General features: G+C 43.6%; 1 protein-coding gene across 1 annotated transcript in view; it reads right to left on the bottom strand.

Moving 5' to 3' along the window:
* Window positions 1-24,180, bottom strand: part of LOC146805371 (interleukin-18 receptor 1-like) — a 366,176-nt gene that overhangs the window by 80,276 nt on the left and 261,720 nt on the right. The window contains exons 7-8 of the mRNA XM_085622593.1: window positions 15,112-15,251; window positions 10,188-10,349 (exon numbers count right to left, since the gene is read on the bottom strand). Of these exons, the coding sequence (XP_085478719.1) occupies window positions 10,188-10,349; window positions 15,112-15,251 (302 nt within the window). The remainder of the gene's footprint in view (window positions 1-10,187; window positions 10,350-15,111; window positions 15,252-24,180) is intronic.

The following is a 24,180-nucleotide window of genomic DNA, read 5'->3' as shown; positions in this document are numbered from 1 at the left end:
CTGTAATTCACTATTAGGACATGCCACACTTATCAGGAGTTGTCCTACCTTATGCTTACAATGCACCCTGCCCTTGGGCCTACCATAGGGGTGACTAATATGAAGTTAAGGGAAGGTTCTAGGGACTGGCAAGTGTGGACACTTGACCAGTCAGCATGTCAGTACCAGACTGCACGCAGGTTCTGCAATGGCAGACCTTAGACATATTTTACCAGGCCGCTCCTATGGGTGGCACAACCAGTGCGGCAAGCCCACCAGCGGTATTTGCATTTACACACACTGGCACTCCTGGTGCACTTTGCTGGGGTCTGATAGTGAACCAAATAAGTCAATCATGGGATCCAACCAACATTTACATTTTACATAGGGAGCACTTGCACTGTGGCACTGGTTGGCAGTGGCACAGTGCTCTGAGCGGCCAACACCATAAAAACACATGAGGCACAGCGACAAAAAGTGGAAGGGAGACTCACGCCAAGGTGCCAGGTCTAACACGAAGCTTGATGAGGAGGCAGGCATCTGGTTCGGTACCAGTGTTTCCAAGAAAGTATATTGGGGGGACTTCCAAAAGGGTGGTCAGGGTTTCAAACAGAAGAAAAGGGGGTAGATAAAAAGGAGTTCTCTCAATGACCCCAAACCAACTCTCAGGTGAAAGGGTCCAATTCCCAATCTGGCCACCAGAAGAAGACTTTCCCTGACAGAGTCAGCCAAAGAATCACAAGTGCTATGAGTATTTTGAGTATGAGCACCACAAGGGGGGACATCAAGTGCCCAAAAAGGGCCTGAACTCCCAGGTGTGGTGAGCATAGTGCTAGGGGAGGAGTTTGTCCCAGAAAGTGAAGGGGGGTTCAGTGAGGTTACCCTAGTGTCCTTGGGTGACAGTGAGATGTTCCTAATGCAAAGTATAGTTAATGGGATACCATCAATGGGCGAGATGTTGAGGCTCTGAGGGACGCAGATGTCAGTGTGACTATGGTAATGAGTCAGCTGGTATCCCCAGAGCAAATGATACCCAATACATTCCACCAGGTTGTGGTGACTGACAACCGGGAAGGTCACTATCCAGTGACTCTTGTCGCCATTTGAGTGAGGGGGGACTCAGGTCTTCTGAAAGTGAGCCCTGCCATACTTGTGAACTGTTTGTTAGGCAATAACCTTGGGCACATTTCAAGGAAGTAAGTGGAGCTCAAGGCACACCTGGAAATGTTAGGGTTGCCTGGGTGGATATGTTCTATGACCAGGTCCATGGCTGCCCAGGATGGGTGTCAAGAAGGGCTAGAGCCTGGAAGAATGGCCCAGCCAGCTGCTAAGAAAGGGAAGGGCAGATGCAATCGGAATCCGGCCACTAAATGTCTACCAGTTTAGGTAGATGGAGTACCTATGGTGGTCACCCCGGGAACCCACTGAGGGGACATTGCTCCCCTTGGTGACCTGCCAGAGCTTGCTGGATGGCAAGTGTAAGGAGGACCCCCCAAGGAGTAGTTTTGTAGAGCACAGAGAGGGTGTCCAACCATAGAGAGCATGAGGGAACAAGCTGAAGTCCAAGCAGCAGGTGATGCTCCTGGGAGTCATCACATTTGCTGAGAGGACAACCTCATTTACAGTGAGCCAGAGGCCCTTGTGCATGTAACAAGGGCCCTGGTGGTCCTACAATGCTACAGGATCTTCCTACTGAACCTGGCTCATGACATACCCCTGACAGGACATCTGGGACAAGACAACACCTTTGCAAGACTTGTCCCCCATTTATTTTTATTGACCTAGGAGGAAGACTTACTCCGATGCTTTCTGTAGGTCTTGCGTAACCTGCCAGGCCAGTGGCAAGACAGGGCAAAGGCTGAAAGCCCTCCTTAATTTTTTGTCTGTCATTGGCACACCCTTTTTGAGAGTGGACATCAACATTGTTTGGGCCTACAGATCTCCAGACTGCCTCTGGCAACAGGTTTATCCTGGTTCTGGTGGATCATGCCAAAGGGTAACTAGAGGCCATACCTCTGAAGACTGCAACTGCATCTGCAGTGAATAAGGTGCTAATGGGGATTTTTGCTAGAGTGAGTTTCCCCCGGGAAGTGATGTCTGACCGGGGCACCAACTTCATGTCTGCTTATATGCAGTCAATATGGAAGTAGTGTGGAGTGAGTTACAAGTTCTCCACCCCCTACCATCCACAAACCAATGCGCTTGTTGAAAGGTTCAACAAGACTCTGAAGGGCATGATCAGAGACCTAACTCGGTCCTTGTGGTGTAAGTGGGACGTCCTCTTGCCATACCTTTTCATTGCTTACAGAGAGGTGCCACAGAAAGGGGTTGCTTTTAGCCCTTTTGAACTTTTGCATGGACACCCTGTAAGAGGACCTTTCAGTTTGGTGAAAGAGGGGTGGGAGCAAGTTCCCAGGAAGATTCCCCTAGGATGTAGTTAGGTATATGCTGGTCATCAGACGTCACATGGCCAAGGTGTGGAAGCAATCTTCTGACATCTTACAAGTCAACCAGGAAGTGATCAAGCAGTATTGTGACCAAAATGCCACCTCTGTGTAATTATAGCCTAGGCAGAAATTGTGGATGATGGAACCCTTGGAGCCCAGGGCCCTCCAAGATTGTTGGACTGGGCCCAAAGAGAACGCTGAGAGGAAGGGTGAGATCACCTACCTGGTAGACCCCAAGACCCTCAGGCATCCCCATAGGGGGCTTCATGTCAACCGTCTCAAACCACAATTTGAAAGGTCTGAGCCCACCATGCTGTTGGTGTCAGATAGAGGGAAGGAAGAGGAAAGGAACCTCTTGCTGACCTATTAGCCTCTAAGGAGAAGGATGGATCAGTGGAAGGTATGAACCTTCACTTACTCCTGAACAGCATAGGGGCTGCCACCAGTTGGGATACAGCCTCCCTGACAAGCATAAAACATGCAGGCTATCTGGTAAGGTGAGGTTAATCATTAAAGATGTGGTTTCTAAAATGCTGGAGTATGTGGTGATTGAACCAACCCTCCAGTAGCCCCTGGTCCAGCCTTGTGATACTGGTTCCAAAAGCTAACCCCACTGGGCACCACATCTGAACTCAGGTTCTGTGTGGATTACAGGGGGCTCAATTTAGTCACTATGACTGATGCTCATCCATGGGCTGATGATCTGATAGACAGGTTAGGGGCTGCCTATTTCTTAAGTGCCTTTGATCTTACATCAGGGTACCAGCAGATTGCCCTAACAAAAGAAGCAAAGGAGAGGTCATCCTTATCCACTCCAGAGTGCCACTCTCAGTTTAAATTGATGCCCGTTGGACTCAAAATGCTCCTGCTACCTTCCAGAGGTTGATGAACCAGGTTCTGGAATAGGGGCTGTCAGAGCTGCCTACTTGGATGACATTGTGGTTTTCAGTAGCAGCTGGAAGGACTATCTTTTACAGCTTCAGGATGTGCTTCAGCCTCTGCAACAGGCAGGCCTGACCATCAAGGCCCGTGAGTGCGAGATAGGGCAGGAGTCTGTGGTGAACGTGGTGGGAAGGGGTAAGATGCAGCCCCTCCAGACCAAGATAGAGACTATCATGGCCTGGGAGTCCCCGAAAAACCCAAACTGAGGTAAGTACCTTCTTAGACCTCACTGGGTACTAAAGGAAGTTTGTCAAAGGATATGACACCATTGTTTCCCTCTTCCAAGAAGCAGCCCAGGAATGTGATTTGGACAGATGCATGCCAAAAAAAGATTTGACTCACTAAAGTAGGCTATGTGCACAGCCCCTGTGCTCAAGGCCCCTGATTTTCCAGGGAATGTATTGTTCAGACAGATGCATGGCATTGGGGCAGTACTTTCACAATTTAATGAAGAGGGCCTAGACCATCCTGTAACCTTTATCCCCAGGAGGTTGCTTCCCAGGGAACAAAGGTGGGGTGCTATTGAGAGGGAAACCTTTGCTGTGGTCTGGGCACTTAAGAAGTTGAAACCATACCTGTTTGGGGCTCACTTCCTTATTCAGACAGACCAGAGGCTCAGATGGGTAATGCAAGTGAAGGGTGAGAGTCCACAATTGTTGAGGTTATCCGTTTCCTTAAGGGGATAGACTTTAGGGTGGAACAAAGACCAGGGGTAGACCATGCCAATACTGATCGTACTCCTAGGTGGTTCCACCTTAGTGATGAGAACTCCCCAGAGGTTGGGTAGCTCTTCCCCCTTTCGGCTGGGAGGGATACATGTTAAACCTGACAGTCTTAGGGTGGTCTTTCCCCGAACTTTCAGTCTGCTTACCTCCTCTTTTTGCTGATTATTTTTGTTTACCTTAGGATTCTGAGCACTTTACTGGTGCTGACCAGTGCTAAAATGCATGTGACCCTCTCCTAAACATGGTAACATTGGTTCATCCACAATTAGGATATTTAATGTATCTGTAAGTCTCTAGTAGAGTGCACTTCCTGTGCCCAGGGCCTATAAATGAAACACTGCTAGTGGGCCTGCAGCATTGATTCTTCCACCCACACAAGTAACCCTTTAAACATTTCTCAGCCCTGCCACTGCAGAGACTGTGTGTGCAGTTTTATTGCCATGTTGACATGGCATTTAAAACCTCTTCCAAGCCTTACACTCATATTTATTTTATTACACATATGTCACTCCTAAGATAGACCCTAGGTAGCCCACAGGGCAGGGAGTGCTGTGTAAGTAAACGGTAGGACATCTACTTTTAAGTTTTGCATGTCCTGGTAGTTAAAGAAACTCCTAAATGTGTGTTTCACCACTGTGAAACCTACTCCTCTCATAGGCGAACATTGGGAATTCCTTATTACACTTTTAAGCTGTGATTTCTGATTGAGTCTTTATTGGTAAAGTTGGATTTAACAACACTATTTTAGAAATGCCACTTTTAGAAAGTTGGCATTTCTCTGCTCTCGAAGTTTTGTGTGCCTGCAAACTACCTTCAATACATGTTCAATACACGTCTGGGGTGTGTGACAGCTTCACTTTGGGCATTCCCCGTAAACAGCCACACACAAACGAAGGCTAGGTGGGTCTGAGTGCGTATCTGTATCCTGATGGCTCAACCTGGCAGGATGGGAGGGAGGAGCTGACACACTTAAATAGACAGTGCCCTGTCCTATACAAAATGTTGATTCCCTGTAGTTAGTCTGGATAATGGGCTAGGAAGAAAATACCTCATTTCAAAGATCCTTCTTTGAAGTCACACCCACTTTAAAGGCACAATTGGGTATAAGTGCAGGGTCTCTGATCTCACCAAATCAGACACTTCTGAACCTGTAAACGCTGCCAGGAAGAAGAGCTGTTGTGCTGCTACAAAGAATGTCACTCTTCTGGATTCTGCTCTGGAAGAACTGCTTTTCTGCTGTGCTGCCCTACTGCCTGCTACCCTCTGCTTCAGAAGAACTGGATTTACATTTTGAACACAGATCTCCAAGGACTTTTTGGCTTGCCTCCTGTTGTTCCGAGACTCAGGGATATGAAATCCTCACCTCCTGCTCCTGTGCCTGGTCCATTGGAAGTGGATCTAGGTGCTCGTTTCAGTGGAACCGATGCATTGCCGTTGTTAAGAGGACAGAACTAGAACATTGCACTCTGAACCAGTGCATCGCCTAAAAAACCAATGCATCATAACCACTACATCGCCGCCACAACAGTGTGAGAATATTGACGTATCCTCTTGACTGCTTTGAGAAAACTGCCACATCACACTAGGAACCAACGCATCTCGGCTTCGATGCCTCATCTTCTGAACCAACGCATCGCCATCCTTGTGTGGAGAAAACTGACGCTCGACCTTGACTTCAGGGACTGACACAACACATTGCTCAGCTGTGCCCCGCATCTCGCTGTTGCAACCAGGATCAAGGTATTTTGTTCAGAGGGCCTTGCGTGGCTCCTGTACCCAGCCCGCACTCAATTGCAGTCAGCCTGAACTTTTGAATTTGCAAGGTCTAGTATGACTAGATAAACCCCATAGGTGCTTATTGCTTCTAAGCTCTATTTACACTTTTAATCTTTAAAAATTCATATCTCGACTTCAACTCATTGGAATTTTGTCATTTTGGTCTTGATTTAGTTAAAAATAATATACACGTTCCGGAACTGGTGTGGGGTCTTTTTGTGGTGTTTTCAGTGTGTAACTTTCTACATTGCCACTTAAGTTTAGCCTGACTGTTCTGTGCAAAGCTACCAGAGGGTAAACACAGGTTATCTTTAAGGGCCTGAATATGAGTCTGGCAGTCTGTGGACTGCCAGACTTGTGGTGGTGCGGCATTGGTGGTCTTCCAACCGCCCAATTACCACTCGGGCCGTGTAATGGCAATTTGACCACCAATGCAGCTAGGGAATCGCCTTCCCTGGAGGTGGTGCAGTGGTCCTGAGGGCACAATGTGCTTGGTAGGACTACCGTGGTCCCGCCAAGCATATTACGAGTTTCCTCTCCGCCAGGATTTTCATGGCGGTTCTTGCTCAATGAAAACCCTGGCAGAGAGGAATCGAAGATCCTCAAGCCCTGTGTATGAGGGGCACAACATGTGCCTCCCCTGTGTGCATGCACACAGTTCCTGCAAGGCATGGACTTTCAAGTCCATGCGGTGAAGGAACTTTTCTGGGCGTTCCCGCTGCGGTGCCTATTTTTAAAGGCACTGCTATGGGAATGCCAAAAAAAGCCCGCCAGGCACTAACCCGACCATGGTGCATACCTCTGTCAACCAGAAACCCATTTTCTAATAATTGATAACACTTACCTAAAAAGCGATTGCTTCTGGTGGTGTATGCTAAGCAGGTGGTATTAATTTAGATTTGTTTCTCAACCCACTTTCTCCCTCTCAGAAAAGAAGGCTTTTAATTTGATATGTTAGAAAAATTACAACAGTTCAAACCTCAATTTAAATTTGTTGTGATATTGGTGGGTACAAAACCCAGCCTTCTGTTTTAAATAGTTCAATTGTAGATCACTCCATGTCCTTTTACTGAAATTACCACTAGGTTGCAGATTTGTCTGATCCAGGATGGGGTTATTTTGTCATGCTCCTCATTATCCCCTGTCTGATTTCCTCCCGTGGGACAATTGTTTGTCCTTTTTGTTTTGCCCTGCAGTGTCCCCAAGTAGTCTCTCAAAAGGGAAGCAGAATGTAATTGTATGATAGGTAGTTTTGGAGTAATGCACTTGTTGGGCCAGCCGTGCACTGGTGGCAAGTGAGGTGTTGTTAGGAAGAGTCAAGGGTATCTGCCAGATCCTCTAGACAGCACGGTAAACAGCTTTGTGTCTGATAGTCTTTTTGCAGTGTTTATTATCAGAATTATCAGAAAAATAAAATGTTCATTTAAAGCTAAGAGACAATGAGAAGCAGCATTACCACATAGATATTCTGTAATTTGGGCCCCATGTATTTAGATTATTCTTCAGTTACATCAAGGATTTCCAGCCCTCTAATTCTACTTGGGATAGTGCTTGGGTGGTATTGGTTTCCCCTGGTATTGGTGCTGCTGCCAAAATTGATGTAACATCCTCATGTGAAAAGCAAAGGCCAAGGGCTGATTTAGAATTTGGTGGACAGGGTAATGGAAATCAGGGTGGCAAAGAACTTTACATCCACCACGCTGCCTGTACTGAGCCCATCAAATTTAGAATTCACCACCAGCCCAGTGGTTAACTTTCTAGATCTGAATGAACCATCATGAAAGCAATTTATACAAAGCCATTTAAACGTTTGGTGCACATCTGTCATTGATGACAGATGCTTACACCAAACTATTAAAGGATTTTTCATTTCTGGGAGCAAACTACCAAAGTGTGAGTGGTTGTTTGAAATTAAAAAAACTAATGACCCCAACACCATGGGGTGGGTGTCATTTTATTTTTCATTTTTACTGTGCCTCACTGCCAGGATATTTGACTCCCACTCTAAATAGGGTGGATGGTCAGATGATGTTGGAGAATGGTTTACATCAATGGAGTACATTTTATTCTACAGGCATAAACAGAATGGTCTGCCCGACTCTAAATCGGGTGGGCTGACTGAGAGTTTGGTGGATAGGGTACTCCGTCACCTCTGGACTATCCTGTCAGCTAAGCTAAACTCAAAATCGGGTTTCAAGTTTTTCAGTCATGTTTATAAATTTCAGGGTTCAATTTAGTGAATCCCTCAAAACAATTACTTAATTCATGTAATATTAAATAGGTGTCATAGTGAACAGTTAGGTCCTGGTTAGAGTTTGGAGGTGGGACATTCCGTCACAAACATGACAGATAACTCATCTGCCGTATTACTAGTGCCATAGGATATAATATACTTGAAATACAGCGGTCGTGATATCCATCAGAGTACCCCATCGACAGAAATATAAATCAGGCCTATAGTCCCACAACTATTCACTGCATAACCTAGACACACCCAATTAAAGGGAAGAGAGAGGACTTTTGGTCCGTGGAAAAAGTCTCTCAAACAATGCAATCTACCTGAAAAGAGGGTGAAGATGATTCACAGGTCAACCTCAATGTGTAGTGCTAAATTGTTTTCTGAGGGTGGAGATATACAAAGAATGGGAGGGTTAGAGAGAGACAGAGAGAAGAGAGAGAGAGAGATTGGCCTGAGCGCAGGACTCTGGTCAGACAGAGAGAGAGAGTATGTGTCAGTGACACTAATGGAGGGGGGTTCAACCCTGGGTCCTTTCTTTATAGATTGTGAATTTTGTTTTGAACAGAATTCTAGCTATCCTTACCATAATAGTGGCCTGCCAATATTATGGCCATTCCTGATAATATTTGGACCATGGCATAATAGTGCCGGTCCTTGAGAGGGTTTATTGTGAGTGCCCCATAGAACTGTGATGTGTCTAGTAACTCTTTTTACCAAACATATTACAGTTATGTCTTTCCCATATTTACCCGGTGCATTACAATCATCCCCTGGTAAGTTGAGCCGTGACATCAAACCTGTCAAACTTTATTGGTGGAAAGGCCCAGTTATGAACAAATTGTGTGGATTTTGGAGCAGTGAGCACCAACATCTACATGCATTCCCCATTATTGTATTTTCATAATGAAAGCCAACATTACACAAATGTAATTCTAAATCCTGGGATTCCTATTTCACCAGTGCTGTAAATATCTGCCCCTTTTTGGGCGTTTATAATTAGAGCCATGGTGTGAGTTTCTGACATAATTTTAATTGAGGATAACTTTTGCCTAATGGTGGCCCTGCTACAATAGTACTCAATAATTACGTATTTTTGGCAATCTTGATATGTTTCTGGGTGTCCATGGCATTTTGGTAGGGAAAATCTCACCATATGATGGGCACCCCTGGTATTTTATGATGATTAAAACTCAGCGTGATAGCTAGATCTGTCGGGGATCTGTGCACTGCTTTCTGTAAACAATAGATAAAACCTCATGTATTGAACATATTTTGGGCATCGAAACACTAAACACTGATTATTAAAAGGTAGCAAAACACAGAAGAAACTCACTTGAATGCACAAAAAACAAGCACTGAAAACAGGAAAGCCTATTTTTTCAGCTTAAATATTTTGACCAATTGCAGATCAGTGCACAATCATACCCCAAACAATTAAAAGTCAGTTTTAACAAAAGGTTCGTGAAGCCTTTGTTTTAGTGGTGCATTCTCTGTGGCCAATGTGTATTTAGTAGTGGGGTTTTTAATGTGATGTCTGTCTCGTTATCTTTTATTTAGGGCATCAAGGGTGTTTTAGTTATAGAAAAAGATTAAAATAAAATGACTTACAGAAGCTGTTGCTTACGTAGTACTTTTGAATGAAATTATTTCTTGGAAAACCTTTTTATTTGAAATCTAAGCATTCAATCCCTGACAATATTATGAGTTTAAAACATTGCAATTCAAATTCTACTCCCAGAATATTTGCGTCAAAGCATTTATCCCAGATTGTTTAGTATTTCTACTAATATTTCTCTACCAAAAGTCCGAATTTGTTGTTGATCGACTTTACAGTTGGGTGTTTTAAACCAGCAATTACAGCTTAAAATATATCGACGCACTAATCTCATGTGGTATTCCCCAGTTTAGATGAAGGTTGTTACTACCCTCCAGTTCAAAACGATGCCTAATAGTGGATATTAAGAATCGGAAGGATTGATGAAAAGAAACAAATGCTTCATTTATTACCAAACTTTTTCCAACTTGGCTTCCATTACCTATCATATGGCTAACCTGAATGTAAACAGATGCGTAACTTACCTGATGTTGTCTCATCTCTTCCTGTCAGAGTCCTATATAATAATATTATATCGATTCTGAATGTGAAACACGCAGCTCCAAAGACCAGGAAAACAGCTGAAGATAGGATCGCCAAAATCATTCCCGTGTTAAAGGCATGCTTCGGAATATCCAGAGGTTGCTCTGAAATGAGATAAGCAAATCCTTCCCATTGATGAAATTTGTATTTTAAACTGAACATTAGTTATATCAGAACATTAGAATGATGAGCACGCCATTGCAGACAATGGAGTACTCTGGGCTTTCTCTGGGCCGGGAGTAGCCTGCAGAACAACATTCTAATGTTGTTTTTCATACACAGTTGCTGCTTCGAACAAAGGCCTCTCGGGGTCTGAGGGGATTTCCCCTCGGTTCCGAAAGGCCTTTGTTTTGACCAATTAGAACATTCGGCCCTCTGGGGCGGAATGTTCTAATAGCCTTAGAGCCCTCCTAGTGGGCTCTACCGGCCATTAAAGGCCCCCTCCCTTGTTAAAGGCCTTCGGCTCGGACCTTTAACACTGGAGCGGGCCTTTAATGGCCGGCAGAGCCCACTAAATCAGGCTCTAAGGTTATATTAATCCACTTGTGGTTTTCATAATGCTCAAGCAAAATTGACAGTAAAATCAGAGAAGACGATACAATGTTGTATTAATTTCTAAGTGCCAAAGACATTAATACCAGGCATCAGAGCTACAGCATATTGCAGATCAGTTATGTCAAGTAAATATAACTGGTGCCCTCACCATTGTGAGAAGTTGGCCTGGTATATGCTGGTCTCTAGTTAAAGTGGCCACCTTGCACCAGTACAATTCGACTCTTATGGTAGATAGGTTTAAGACAACCTTTTAAAGAAAGCTATCATAGTGGTAGCTGTGGAGAGCAGCCTTCAGGCTAAGTCTTTCGAGGAATGTAAAGCAGCATGTTTTACCTTATAATCTCTTAAATTACTAAATGAAAGGACATCACACAGGTATATATATCAAATATATATGTATTTATTACTAGACACACTCTACTAATCTCTTTATGAGATTAGAAGTCAGGAACATATGCACAAATCAACATTTCACAATAAGTTAGGCACAAATATGGCTGGGACCCTAGGGGCGTACCAGACCATATACTAAAAAAGAGACTTAGAGATAACGACTTGCGAGGGGACAAGGCCTAGGGCCTTCAGAAGCACTGGGGCCTCACTAATCTACCCAAGGCAGGTAAGTAAAGGACCCACGGAAGACGCATGCAGTGTGAGAACACAGCCGCGGATCCCAATTGACTTCAAAGGATCAAGTCGTGGTTGGAAATTTAAAGTTTAAGGATACTTCGGGTGAGTCTACAAGCAAGTCACTTACAGGGTAAGTAGTTCTAGAGCCAACACCCACAGAAGCACCGTAGTGCTGGAGTTACCTCACCCAGGGAAGCCGGGTGCATAGGTGTCTTTTGGTGTCGGGTCGCGGCGTCGTTTTCAATGGGAGCCAAAGAAGACTTGCTGCTTGTGAAGACAGGAGAAGTGTCCGGTGGAATCCAAGGCTGGATTCAGAAGAAGGAAGACCTGAAAGCAGAGGAGACAGTGTTCAAAGTCACTTGGCAGTGACCTGGGGCAAGGAAGATGGATGCCAACAGTCGTCAGGTGATTTCAGGTGATCACGGGTGTCTTGACTCTTCAGCCACGAGGTCCAGGAGGCGTTGACGATGACCAGGAGCTGGATTCGGCATATCCCACAAAGTCTACAGCTTACTGCGGTGTTGATGACCAGATTGGAGACAACAAGCCTTGGTAACAGTAAGTCTCGTGGAAAGGACAAAAAGTCAGCAGTGCAGACCAGCAAGGTCTGAGGGACTCACCCAGCAAGGGTAAGTCAGGGCAGGCCTGTAGCAACCAGAAGAACCCTTTGGAACTGTAGAAAAGTCTTCTGGGGACCCACAAGCCAACTGGCAAGGGATCACAAAGACGCCTCAGGAGGATTCACTCAACAGGGGCCCAAGGTAACTCAGGACAGGGTAGGCCTCTGATCTTCGGTGGAAATCCTGCTGGAGGCTTGGACCACACATGCTTCAATGCACAAGTTCGTAGAACATCATGAAGGGGTTGCACTCGAAAATAGTGCACGGTTCCCAGGGATTGTGGTTCCTCATCACTCGTGGGGTCCACTTGCCACAGCATCGCTGGGGACTCACAATGGCCTTGGAGAAGTCAGGAAATCCTCTTCCTGGGCTGCAGGGACTTCGGACTCTGGCGGGAATGGGAAAGTTTGCGACCGTTGATTGCAAGATTGGGTGCCAGCCAAGCAGGGGAGTCACTCGTTGACTCCAAGGTAGATTCTTCCATCTTCCAGAGGTAATGGAACATCGAAGGTCCAGGATTCTTCTTCAGAGCGTCATCCAGGGATATCTAGTTTGCAATGGCAAGGGTTCCCTAACTTATACTGAAAGGAAGGGAGGGACTAGCTCTCTGACCCCACCTATGGGAGGGTCAGGGGAGTGGGTGGCTACTCCCAATTCCCTTTGTCCAGTTTTGCGCCAGAGCAGGGACAGGTATCCCCTGAGCTGGTTTGAACTGATGTATGCACAGAGGAGCCTACTGCTCCCCCAGTGTTGGACTTCAAAGCACTCTAGGAGTGCACCCACCCAGCCCCAATACACTAAACCCTGTCTGGGAGGTGGCCACATCTCCCTGTGACAGGATGCCTATTGTTGGGCTCCTCCACAGCGAGTTTCGGTCAGCAGCAGGAGGGCAGCACAGTGTCTGTGACTGGTGGCATCCATTTTGTGATGCCAGGGCTCTTCAGGATTCTGCCGTGTTTCCACAGTAGGTACATGTCTATGCCTCTAGAAGGGTGGGATCGTACTCCCACACCAGTTAGTGGTATGGGGGTATGATTCCAAAGCGTTTGACACCAAATACGACATGTTTTGATGCAGCCATTCCAAAGTTAGCATTAACCGCAAGGTTATAATGCACTTAAGAGTATATGGTTTGACCGCATTCACAAACAGCCCCAGAGAATGGACTCTGAGAGCTGCAGAGGGGCCCTGCTCAGGCAGAGGCACCCCCTCACATGGAAACCAAGCACCCTGCCCTCAGGATTGATAGGGCCTGCCTTAGGGGTGACTGATAGGTTTATATGTCTGTGCAAGGAGTGATATAGTGAACCTATATCTCAGTGAGGAGTGCTAACACTACCTCACCCAGGCAGCAGTAGCACGCCTGTGGTGTCAGATTTAGTCTGCTTCCCAGGGGTGGCATAATACATGCTTCAACCCCTGGTAGGCCTGTGAAGTACCCATGCGCTTGGTACCTAAGGTACCATATACTAGGGGCTCATAAGGTACCACAGTATCCAATCCCTAGTGCACCTAATATGCACTCCAAGTAGTTTAGAGAGAACAGAGAGGCTGGGGCCCTAATTAGCAGGGTCAGAGCCAGACTATAGCCAGAAACCAGTGTTAACATCAGAAAAAAAGTGGGGGCAACATAAGAGGCAGATCCTACTCTCCTACACCATGCACTGTTTATGACCTCACTCATTAAAGCAGTCATGACATATTCTGTGACATCATTGATAACATTACTGATGACAACAAAACAGATATCATTGACGACAACCCCTGTGCATGGCGAGGGCATGATTTATACTTACGTAAAAATAACTGTAACTGTTGCATTTCGGCATTTTTTTACTTTAAAACATTATTTTTAAACCTACATTCTCACTTAGCTATACCTTTGGTTTCTTTTCAGTGACTTTCTGCATTTTCTTAATGCATTGTAAGATATATTACTATACCTAACTATAACTTCACTTTAGCCTTTGGGTTTTTGAGTGAAAGTAAACATATTTGCTCTAATGTAACAATCACTTGCACCCTCGCCATGCACAGTTTTACCATCAATAATTTATTTGCAAATGTTACTGTCAGTGATACTATCAATGATATCATAGAAGATATCATGAGTGATGTAATATGTGGGATAATTAGCAGTGCATGGGGAGGGTGCGAGCTATAGTTACCTCATGGCATGAGTTATATTTACTTGAGATAACTATACCTGGTGAATTTCAGTAGTTTTGTATGTTTATTTCAGTGAATATATGATCCTACTCCTACTATCTTGCACCAACTCCGAGATGTCTCCCTTCTGTCCTCCAACCTCATCCACCTCTCGGAGTCGGTGAGAGATAGTGGGAGCAGCGCCCTATATTCACTGAAAAACATACAAAACCAGTTAAAACGTGTCAAGCTTTTTATTAAACACTTCACAGCTACAATCTTTGGGAGTATGAGTTTTTTCCTGTTGTTTCCTGAACACAGGGTTTCCTGTGATATAAAAACTCACACACCCAAAGATGGTGGCTGTGAAGATTTTAGTCAAAAGCTTGATGAGTTTTGACCAGAATTGTCTTTGTCAAAAGTCATCACATGGCTTTTGACAAAAACCCTGATAGGCTCAATGTCACATGAGAGTGAATCAAATCCCTAGTTAAAATATTAGGAGCGACACAAGAACAGAAGGTACAGCATTTGTCCTTTACTATGGTAAGTTTCCTTCAATTCAATAAAAATAGAAAACAAACTTCATGAAGAAATGCTGTGGCTTGGGTTCTTGTTGGTCTTCAAGTACAAGCCCCTGTTTCAGAACTGCTGTTGTGTGCTTTCATCCTACTTCCATCAATTGGAGCAGGAGAGCACATTTGGAGATAGTTTTCTTTATGGTATCAGTTTCGTTGTCAATTATAAAATGTTCAAACATGTAATTGTTTTATTCATTTTAAAAACAATGTGCGCAAGATGATTATAAATTCTATTTCGGTGGTACTCAACAACATATATCAATTCATAGTATAATGGCATTACAGGTTTTAGCTGTGTTAAATAATGTATTCGTAGACAAACATTACCGTACCTCTTTTGATCAGTGTGAATGTGATATTTTGGTTGTAAGTTGCACTGTCCAACTTGCAAACATAACTGTATTCCAAATCTTCCTCTGTAACAGCGTGAAACTTCAGTTTTCTTGTAAGGTACTTATTGCCACCTGAAATGCTTAAATTTCTCTGTTATAACTCATTTCTTTACACACATTATTTAATTTAAGTATTATTCCCTACAGATTTTAATAAATCATATCACAGTTAACATCCTCATTGGTTTAGTGAAGGTTTATTAGCACTCTTAAAATCAAATGCACATGACAATGATTTGTATTTTTTAAAAAAGAGAATTGAGCCAAGGTGCAATGTGCCTCCTCCTAAACAAGGGAAGTGCAAGCAAACTCTCCTGCACCTTGCTACTGAGACAGTTCACTGACACAGCATTTTGGTAACAAAATATCATTACTTTTTGACAAAATGATTCATCAAAAATATAATTTACCTCAATATCGTGCTCCAAACTTATAAATGGAAGTATCCAAATATTGGATAAAATATATATCATTGACACTAATATCATCCAAAAATAGAAAAGATATCAATTTTAAAATATAAACAGAGTTGAAAGTAGTAAATGTTAAATTTTCATGAAATACATATCACATACTTAATACTATATATAATATATACTTACATAAACACTTAAAACACATATATATGTGTGTGTACATAGATATATATGTGTGTGCGTGTTTATATATGTATATATATGTATAATCTACTGGCGTTCGCCAGTAGATAGTTATAGTTAGGACCGTGTTTCCATAGGAAATCTGAAAATTCTATTTTGAATAACTTTGGCGCCGGTTGACGAATCCTTGCGAAATTTTCAAAACTAATGGGGCGCTCCACTCAGCTCCTACCCTGAAAGTCTCGGGGCGATTCGTCAAGTGGGGGCCGAGAAAAAAGGGGGGTCCCAAAACACGTTTTCCCCATGCATTTTCCCATAGGACCTTTAGTCGAAGGTACAGCCCGAACGGCTGAACAGAATTACTTGAAATTTGGCAGAGAGGTAGTCCTCAGGTCAGGGAAGTGCCTTTTGCAGGTCTGGTGTCAATCTGTTCAGTAGTTCCTGAGAAAATAGCATTTAAAAGCATATAAATATCCATAAGCGTGTACCGTGCGCGCACCATGCGTGCACCGTGCGAGCACCCTAACGTGCGCGAGCGTAATTCTGATTGGTGGTTACATGTTAGTCCATGTTCGAATCGGTCGAAATCAGGAAGTGTCGGCCGCCACTTTGTTTGTTTTCAGTGCGAGAGTGAAAAAGGAAGGTGGTGAACGTGAAAAGGGGGCAGGGTAGAGAGTTCCTGACCCCCTAGCCTTTGTCAGGGGGTCCCCGAAGGACCCTGAAGGCAGAATTTTTTTTTTTTTTTTTTAAAAGTTGCGGGCGTGCACGGTGAAACCCCCCCCCCCCAAAAATAAATAAATAAATAAATAAATTTATACGTAGTTTATTGTAAAATAAATATATAAAAAAATAATAATACATACATAACTTAGCATTTAAAAAACCATACAAATTCACTGAAAAAACCATAGGTTTCATTCACGTTATAGTTAGGAATTAGCATTTAAAAAACCTTGCAAATTCACTTAAAAAACATAGGTTTCACACATGTTATAGTTAGGTGGATATTTCACTCGTAAAAAACCAATGAAATTCCCCCGTTATAGTTAGTTCAGATAACTATAACTCGTGCGACCGCCACTCTATCACAAGGATGATGTCATCAGTGATGTCATGAGTGATGTCACTGACCATGTCATGAGTGATGTAATATGTGACGTCATCAGCAGTGCATTGCGGGCGCGCGAGTTATAGTTATCTGAACTAACTATAATGGGGGAATTTCATTGTTTTTTTACGAGTGAAATATCCACCTTACTATAACATGTGTGAAACCTATGGTTTTTTAAGTGAATATATATACATATATATATATATATATGAAAAAAACACATTCCCCTAAATCCAGCTTCTGCAGGAAGACAGGTACAGACCACAGCATGCTGAGTATAAGTATTAGTGCAGGTTTATTCCATATGGATCAGCATGACGCGTTTCGGCAGTGTTGCCACGGCCTTTATCACATGACATGCTGGGAACCATTTTTTCAAAATATAGTGCAAACAATGGGACTGCGATAAACTTAACCAGCAAACTGCAAGTGTAATCGGGGCAAACACAATAGAAGAAATACTCAATCACAAATTGCAATGATCATTCCAAATAAAGATTAATTGGAAACATAAATAAATAACACCATAGTGGTTAAACTTAACATCATAATGCCCTGATTATACATTGATCGCAATTCCAAAAAATAATACAAAATAAAATAACCAAAAAATAGTTGGAGGCCCGAAAATTACTTATATGGAAAAAGTGCAAATATATGCTGTTAATGACAAAAATTATATGAAATAAATTATACAGTCAAATTCGAACCTCATATATACTAGTATAATGAAATACATATCACTATTACTTAACACTATATATAATATATACTTACATAAACACATAAACACTCAAACACATATATGTGTGTGTACATAGATATATATGTGTATATATATATATATATATATATATATATATATATATATATATATATATTACCTACTGGCGGTCGCTAGTAGGTAGTTATAGTTAGGACCCTGTTTCCATAGGAAATCCGCAACATTCTATTTGGAATAACTTTGGCGCCGGTCGACGAATCCTCGCGAAATTTTCAAAATAGGTGGGGCGCTACGCTCCGCTCCTACCCTGAAAGTCTCGGGGGGATTCGTCAAGCAGGGGCCGAGAAAAAATGGGGGTCCCAAAACGCGTTTTCCCCATGCATTTTTCCATAGGACCTTTAGACACAGCTACAGCCCGAACGGCTGAACAGAATTACTTGAAATTTGGCAGAGAGGTAGCCATAAGGTCAAGGAAGTGCCTTTTGCAGGTCTGGTGTAAATCTGTTCAGTATTTCCTGAGAAAATAGCATTTAAAAGCATATATATATGTGGGCGGAGCCTAACCACACATCTCATCCTGAGATCTGATTGGCTGTCAGCACTTCATCCAAGAAGTGTTGGCAGCCATCTTGGGACCAATATACATGATAGCATCTCATTAAAAAGCATTGCAGTTAATAGAAGGTTTTAAGACTTTAGTTACATTATAAATCATTTGTTGATGGTACCATACTCATTTTAGGAATTGTGGTATGTTCTAAGGTGATTTCACCATGTGAAAAAGCCTTCTGCTGGGATATCATGATTGAGAGAAAAATATTTTCTCATGCTTTTACCACAGAGGTTTGGAAGGTGATCTATAGGCTAAACTGAGAGCTTATTTTCTGTAAATTCACATTATCTTTCTCAGTCATGTGAGAATGAAGTCTGACATTCTCAGTAAAACATGTACATCCAACAAGGGCAGAGACTGTCAGTTGATTCCTTTGTGTTCTACTGCAGCTTCCCAGAGTGTTCCAAAGAACTACTAGAGCGCTAACAGTCCTACTTATGATAAACGTATGGCACACCTGAAGCCATCTTGCTTGGATTAAAGTGGTAACTCTTAAAACATTTAATTTAAAAAGGAACAACATGAGGGGGTTCATTTTTCCATAAAAAGTATGATTAGTGCTGCAGAAAGAAAAATTAGGGCACATTTTGAGTGACTTCTCAAATCCTCTTCTATTTCATTAAAAAATTCTGACATGCAGACTGAAACATGCACTTTCAATACCAGCAGCAGTTTTCCCTGGTGAGCAGTAGCTTTACTACAGTGATCTAATGAGCAAAAAGAGTGCTAACATTCTGAATTTATGGCAAATGTGTGACACATCTGAATGCCTTCTTGATGGAATCAAAGTAAAAAACTGAAAGTATTTCCTACTGAGGAGACTGCAGTAAATGAGGAAATTAGGAAACTTCATAACAAATAAGTCTCCCAAGATGGCCACCAGAGACAAAAGAGCCCAAATGTAGCCCAAATATCACCCAGATGTAGCCCAAGTATAGCCCAATGACAGAATGTCCCAGAATGTTCTTAAAAACAACTAGAGCGCTTACTGTCTTCATTATGACAAAAGTATGGCACACCTGAAGCCATCTTGATTGGAATAAACTGGTAACACTTAAAACATTTAATTTAAAAAGGAACACAATGAGGAGGTTCATTTTGCCATAGAAATTATGATTAATGCTGAAGAAAGAAAATGAGGGCACATTTTGAGTGACTTCTCAAGTCCTCTTCTATTTCATTAAAAAATTCTGACATGCAGACTGAAACATGCACTTTTAATACCAGGAGCAGACTTCCATGGTGCAGTAGTTCTACTACAGTGATCTAATGAGCAAATAGAGTGCTAACATTCAGAATTTATGGCAAATGTGTGAAATATCTGAATAACTTCATGATGGAATCAAAGTAAAAAACTGAAAGCATTTCCTACTGAGGAGACTGCAGTACATGAGGAAATTAGGAAACTTCATAACAAATAAATCTCCCAAGATGGCCACCGGAGACAAAAGAGCCCAAATGTAGCCCAAAATCACCCAGATGTAGCCCAAATATAGCCCAATGACAGAAGTGTGCAAAACACTTATTATTTTGTGTTTTTGCAGTGTTATATAGTGCAGACTTGTCAGGTATTGGAGTGCTTTACATGAGCATTGGTTACATCACACAAGAACAAATTTATTTTGGTTGTAGACATGGGGAGACTAAGTGATTTGACCAGAATCACAGAATGTCGAGCTGAAGCAGAAACTTCAACCTGGTTCCCCAGTTGCAAAGTCTGCAGTTCTGGAAGTAACACCACATCCTCTCCCCTAAGTGCAACATTTAATCAAGTGGTCAACTGGATAAAAAAACATAAAGATAACAAATAATTTAAAAGTGCTTTGTCGCTATTTGAAAACTCAGAAAATATGTCCTTATTTTAGTCTTTTAGAGCACTAACCATAATTTTGATGCCAATAAGACCCTCTCATATATGTAATTTCTAAAGGAAATGCTCTAGGTATTACAGTTTTGATTACATCAAGATGATGTCAGGCGTTCCACACTTTTGTAATAAATATAGAATGTTAGCAATCTAGTTGTTCATTAGGATACTGTTGAGAGGCAGAGGCCAGGGGCACGGACTCTGAAAATTGAAGGCAGGTAGGAGGGTGCAAAGGCAACAATTTAACCACACTGAGCAGGCAGGAAGGGCCGTGGAAGCACAACAGACTATGGAGGGCAGTGGAAAGGGGGGCAGGGGCAACAAACCAACAATACAGGATTTGCAAGAGAGGCTGTTGGAGGGAAGATCTATTACGGGTCAAGGAAGCTAGGGGCGGTCCCCAGATCCCCGGGAGCCACCACAGAACTGAGCAGGAGAGTGAGTCAGGGACAAAAGGGGCACCTTAATTTGAGCCGGGGTGCCTAGGAACGCTTGCTCCAAAAATGAAGAAAACAGACATATGAGACATGGAATTGGAGGCAGAATACAATGGCAGTTTAATGAGAAGATGCAACTTCAAAGAAACCGCAGAATAGAGACATAAAGTACAAAATACAGAATCCAGATAATCATACAACTGTCATAATATTCTCTGTATCTCAATTAATGTACTGACAGAGAGAGGGAGAAAGCACATCTATAAATGCATCATGGGAAACAAGTTACACCAAGGAAAATGTTACCTAGGAACACTCACGTTTACTCTTAGAGCAAGCATGCCTGCAATTACAATACAAAATCTTTTAAATGCAAAAGTAAAGAGAACAATGGTTAAACATAACATGACATTTCATATAGGTAAAATAGAATAAGATACTTCAAGCAAAGCAGAGCAAGACATTTTAAGCAAAGGAAGACAAGAGCTCCCAGCTCTTGGGGAAAACCTGCACTGCCTGTTAACCTACATACAGACGGCGAGGTAGTCCGTCGATATCTGTGGGTGCTCCCTTTTTATATCATTTTGTGGGCTCCTTTGCATGCTACATCTACCTACGTATGCTACCCAAAAGCTTCGTCTGCAGATTTTACCAGACATTTCGTCATTTACCCACTTAATGCTGACAATGGACTGGGTGAAAAGGTCAGTCTCTCAGGCCAATCGCTTATCGTAAGTTCCATAGAGCAAGCAGAAAATAATGGGTATTGTACGGGAATTCAATATATTCATGTATAAAATCTCCTCAGTTCTCCTAACTTGACGCTCTGCGGTTGCCACTTCCTTAAAAGCGGGAAACCTGCCCAGGAAGCAAGTACCAGTCCAGGATGCAGCCTACTGTATGTCGACAGCTTCAGGGGGATGTTGAACTTTGATACCGAGCACGGAGCACTCGGGTAGGGTGGGGGCTACTAGTTTGGATCAGAAGGCCTCGCAGACCTGCCTTCAGACTGCTATACACTAAAATTGCAGAGCTATGGTCAATTTAACAAAGAGGCCTACATATTGAACAGAAGGGCCTACACAGGGGTTTTATGCTGGCTGAGTGGTAAGGATGTCTCAGGATAATTATATAGCAACACAGGACCCGCTGGTCAATTTAATACGGCCTACAAATGCAGCTGGCAGGGCAAGGACAAGGGTCTCATACTTCAGGTGTGGACAGAACGGGCCAGGGGCCCCCTGTGATACAAAATCTACCCTCCTTCAAGGCTGTGGCAATGTAATAGACCATTGTGGGTAGAAGGAAGAGGCAATGGTAGTACAACCATACATGCCAACAGACCTGATTCAGCCAGGAAACGTCCAATGTTTTTAAGCTCAAATGGGCTTTATTTGATCTGTCTCCTGTCTACAATATCCTCTTTTTCAATGTAACTCAAAGGGGAAAATCAATACCCCAGTTTTTTTTCAAAATCTCCCTCTTACCAAGTTCAAAATGTTCGCAAGTATGGTACATTGGATCATGGAAGGAAATGGGATAGGGACATGGACTTGGATAACAGAGGACAGGAGGGACATGGAGAGGTGCACCAAACTGACCCTGCAGGGCAGGCATCAGGGTTTGCAGCAGCACAATACACCACACAGGGCATGCAGGACGGGAGTGCAGCACAACAATCCATAGAAAGCAAGAGGGAGGGGACAGGACCATGCACATGGACAACAGAGAACAGAGGGGCAAGAGGCAATGGTAGCTAGCTGACCATAATGGACAGACAGGAGAGAAAGCTGCAGCATAACAGACCATAAAGGGCAGGAGGGACGGATCAGGGGCATTACAATGGAACAGACAAGCCAGGAGGGAGGGAGTAGGGCTGGGGGCAAGGGGGCAGGGCAGGAGCAGCAAGATAGCCATGGAGGTCAGGCAGGATGGGCACTAGAAGCAAGACACACCATGAAGAGCAACAGTGAGACTGTGATGGCATACACACAGACCATGGAGGGAAGGTGGGAGGGGGTCAGGGGCAGCTAACTGACCACACAGGGAAGGTGGGAGGGGCCATGGCAGCACAGAAGACCATGCATGGCAAGTGGGAGGGTTAGTGGCAGCACAATGGCTATGATGGGCAAGAAGGAGGGTGGAGGGGCATGCACAAAGGACGATGGAGGATAGAAGGGAGGGTCAGGACCTGTGCACAGACAAGAAAGTTCAGGGGAAGGGACCTCACAACAGACCACACGGGGCAGGCAGGAGGAGCAGTTGCAGCACAACAGACCAGGGAGGGCAGAAGGGTGTGGCAGTACAATGGACCATGTAGGACAGGAGGAAGAGGATAGGGGCATGGCATGTGGACAGGCAGGGTGGAGGTGGCAGGGACAGGTTACAGTCATCTGACAATGCTAGGCAGGTGGGAGGGGAGTGGCAGCTCAACAGAACACTCAGAGTAGATAGGAGTGGCAGGTCCATGGGACATGGTGGGCAAAAAGGATGGAGCAGGGGCATGCACAAAGACATCGGAGGGCAGGGGGAAGGAGAATAGGGGCAGCAAGCTAAGCACAAAGTTTAAGCAGGAGGTCAATGATGGGGCATAGAATTGGGCAATGGAGGGCAGGAGGAGTGGACTGGTACATCATACTAAATTGAGGGCAGTGGCAGCACATCAGACCATGCATGGCAGGAGGGAGGAGGCTAGTCCATGGATTCACACAACAGAGGATAGGGAGGAAGGGGATGGGGCAGCAAGCTAACTGTTCAGAGAAGGCGGGTATTAGGAACTTTATTGTTTTTAAAACATTGTGTCTGTGCGAACTACTTAAAATATGAACAAGTATGCAGCATAATCTCACTTTTATTCAGGAAGAAGAGGACGTTTGTGACTGTGACTCCGGGCTCACTTGGCAGAAACACCCCCTGACCCTCCACCCCCTATCGCAAAATGTAATGCCCGTGAAAAGGGTAGGTGAACACAGTGTTATATAGAACATAGTCCTGAGAGCACGATTGAAAATGAAAACTAGATATAGTGTATGGTATAAACTATGCACCAAAAAGTGTGATATAAGATGAACCGGGCGTGAAATATAATATGCAATACATTGTGCGCAATGACAGATTCATTGGAGAGCGCGAGATAGCACAGGCACTAGCGCGTGCTATGCGATATGCGCCTTGGAGTGTAATATGCACAGGGCAGTGTTGTGTAACCTAACTAGTCTCTAAAGTTGTAATATAAAATATGTGCTGGGGAGTGTAACGTTGCATATGCACTGTGACAAAGATATGGATCCCAGATTGTAATATGTATGGCATAGCACTGTGCGTTATAACATAGGCATCGAGAAAGGCACGTTAGATGGGGCAATATAACCCGTGCGAAGACAAGTGTGGCATGACATATTCACGGGGTGGTGTTACAGTGCACATGGGCTAGAGAGTGTCATAGCATATGCACTAGCTAGTGGAATACAACACAGAGGTGTGTGGCACTCGGCAGGCAATGGTGGGTGTAACACAGCATTGGGCTCTGTCAGGAGCACGCTGTGACTCTCAAGTGATGTTCGTCCCCTTTCCAGAGAGTAAAATAAAAAGTATTACACATCCGGCAGTGGATGTGTGTTTTATTAACCGTGAGGGGGGTTTCTTGCATAGTTTTGGT

This window comes from Triturus cristatus, chromosome 8, assembly GCF_964204655.1.
Source record: "Triturus cristatus chromosome 8, aTriCri1.1, whole genome shotgun sequence".
Taxonomy (NCBI): Eukaryota; Metazoa; Chordata; class Amphibia; order Caudata; family Salamandridae; genus Triturus; species Triturus cristatus.
The sequence above is the reverse complement of the archived record's forward strand: the minus strand, read 5'-3'. Positions and strand labels throughout refer to the sequence as shown.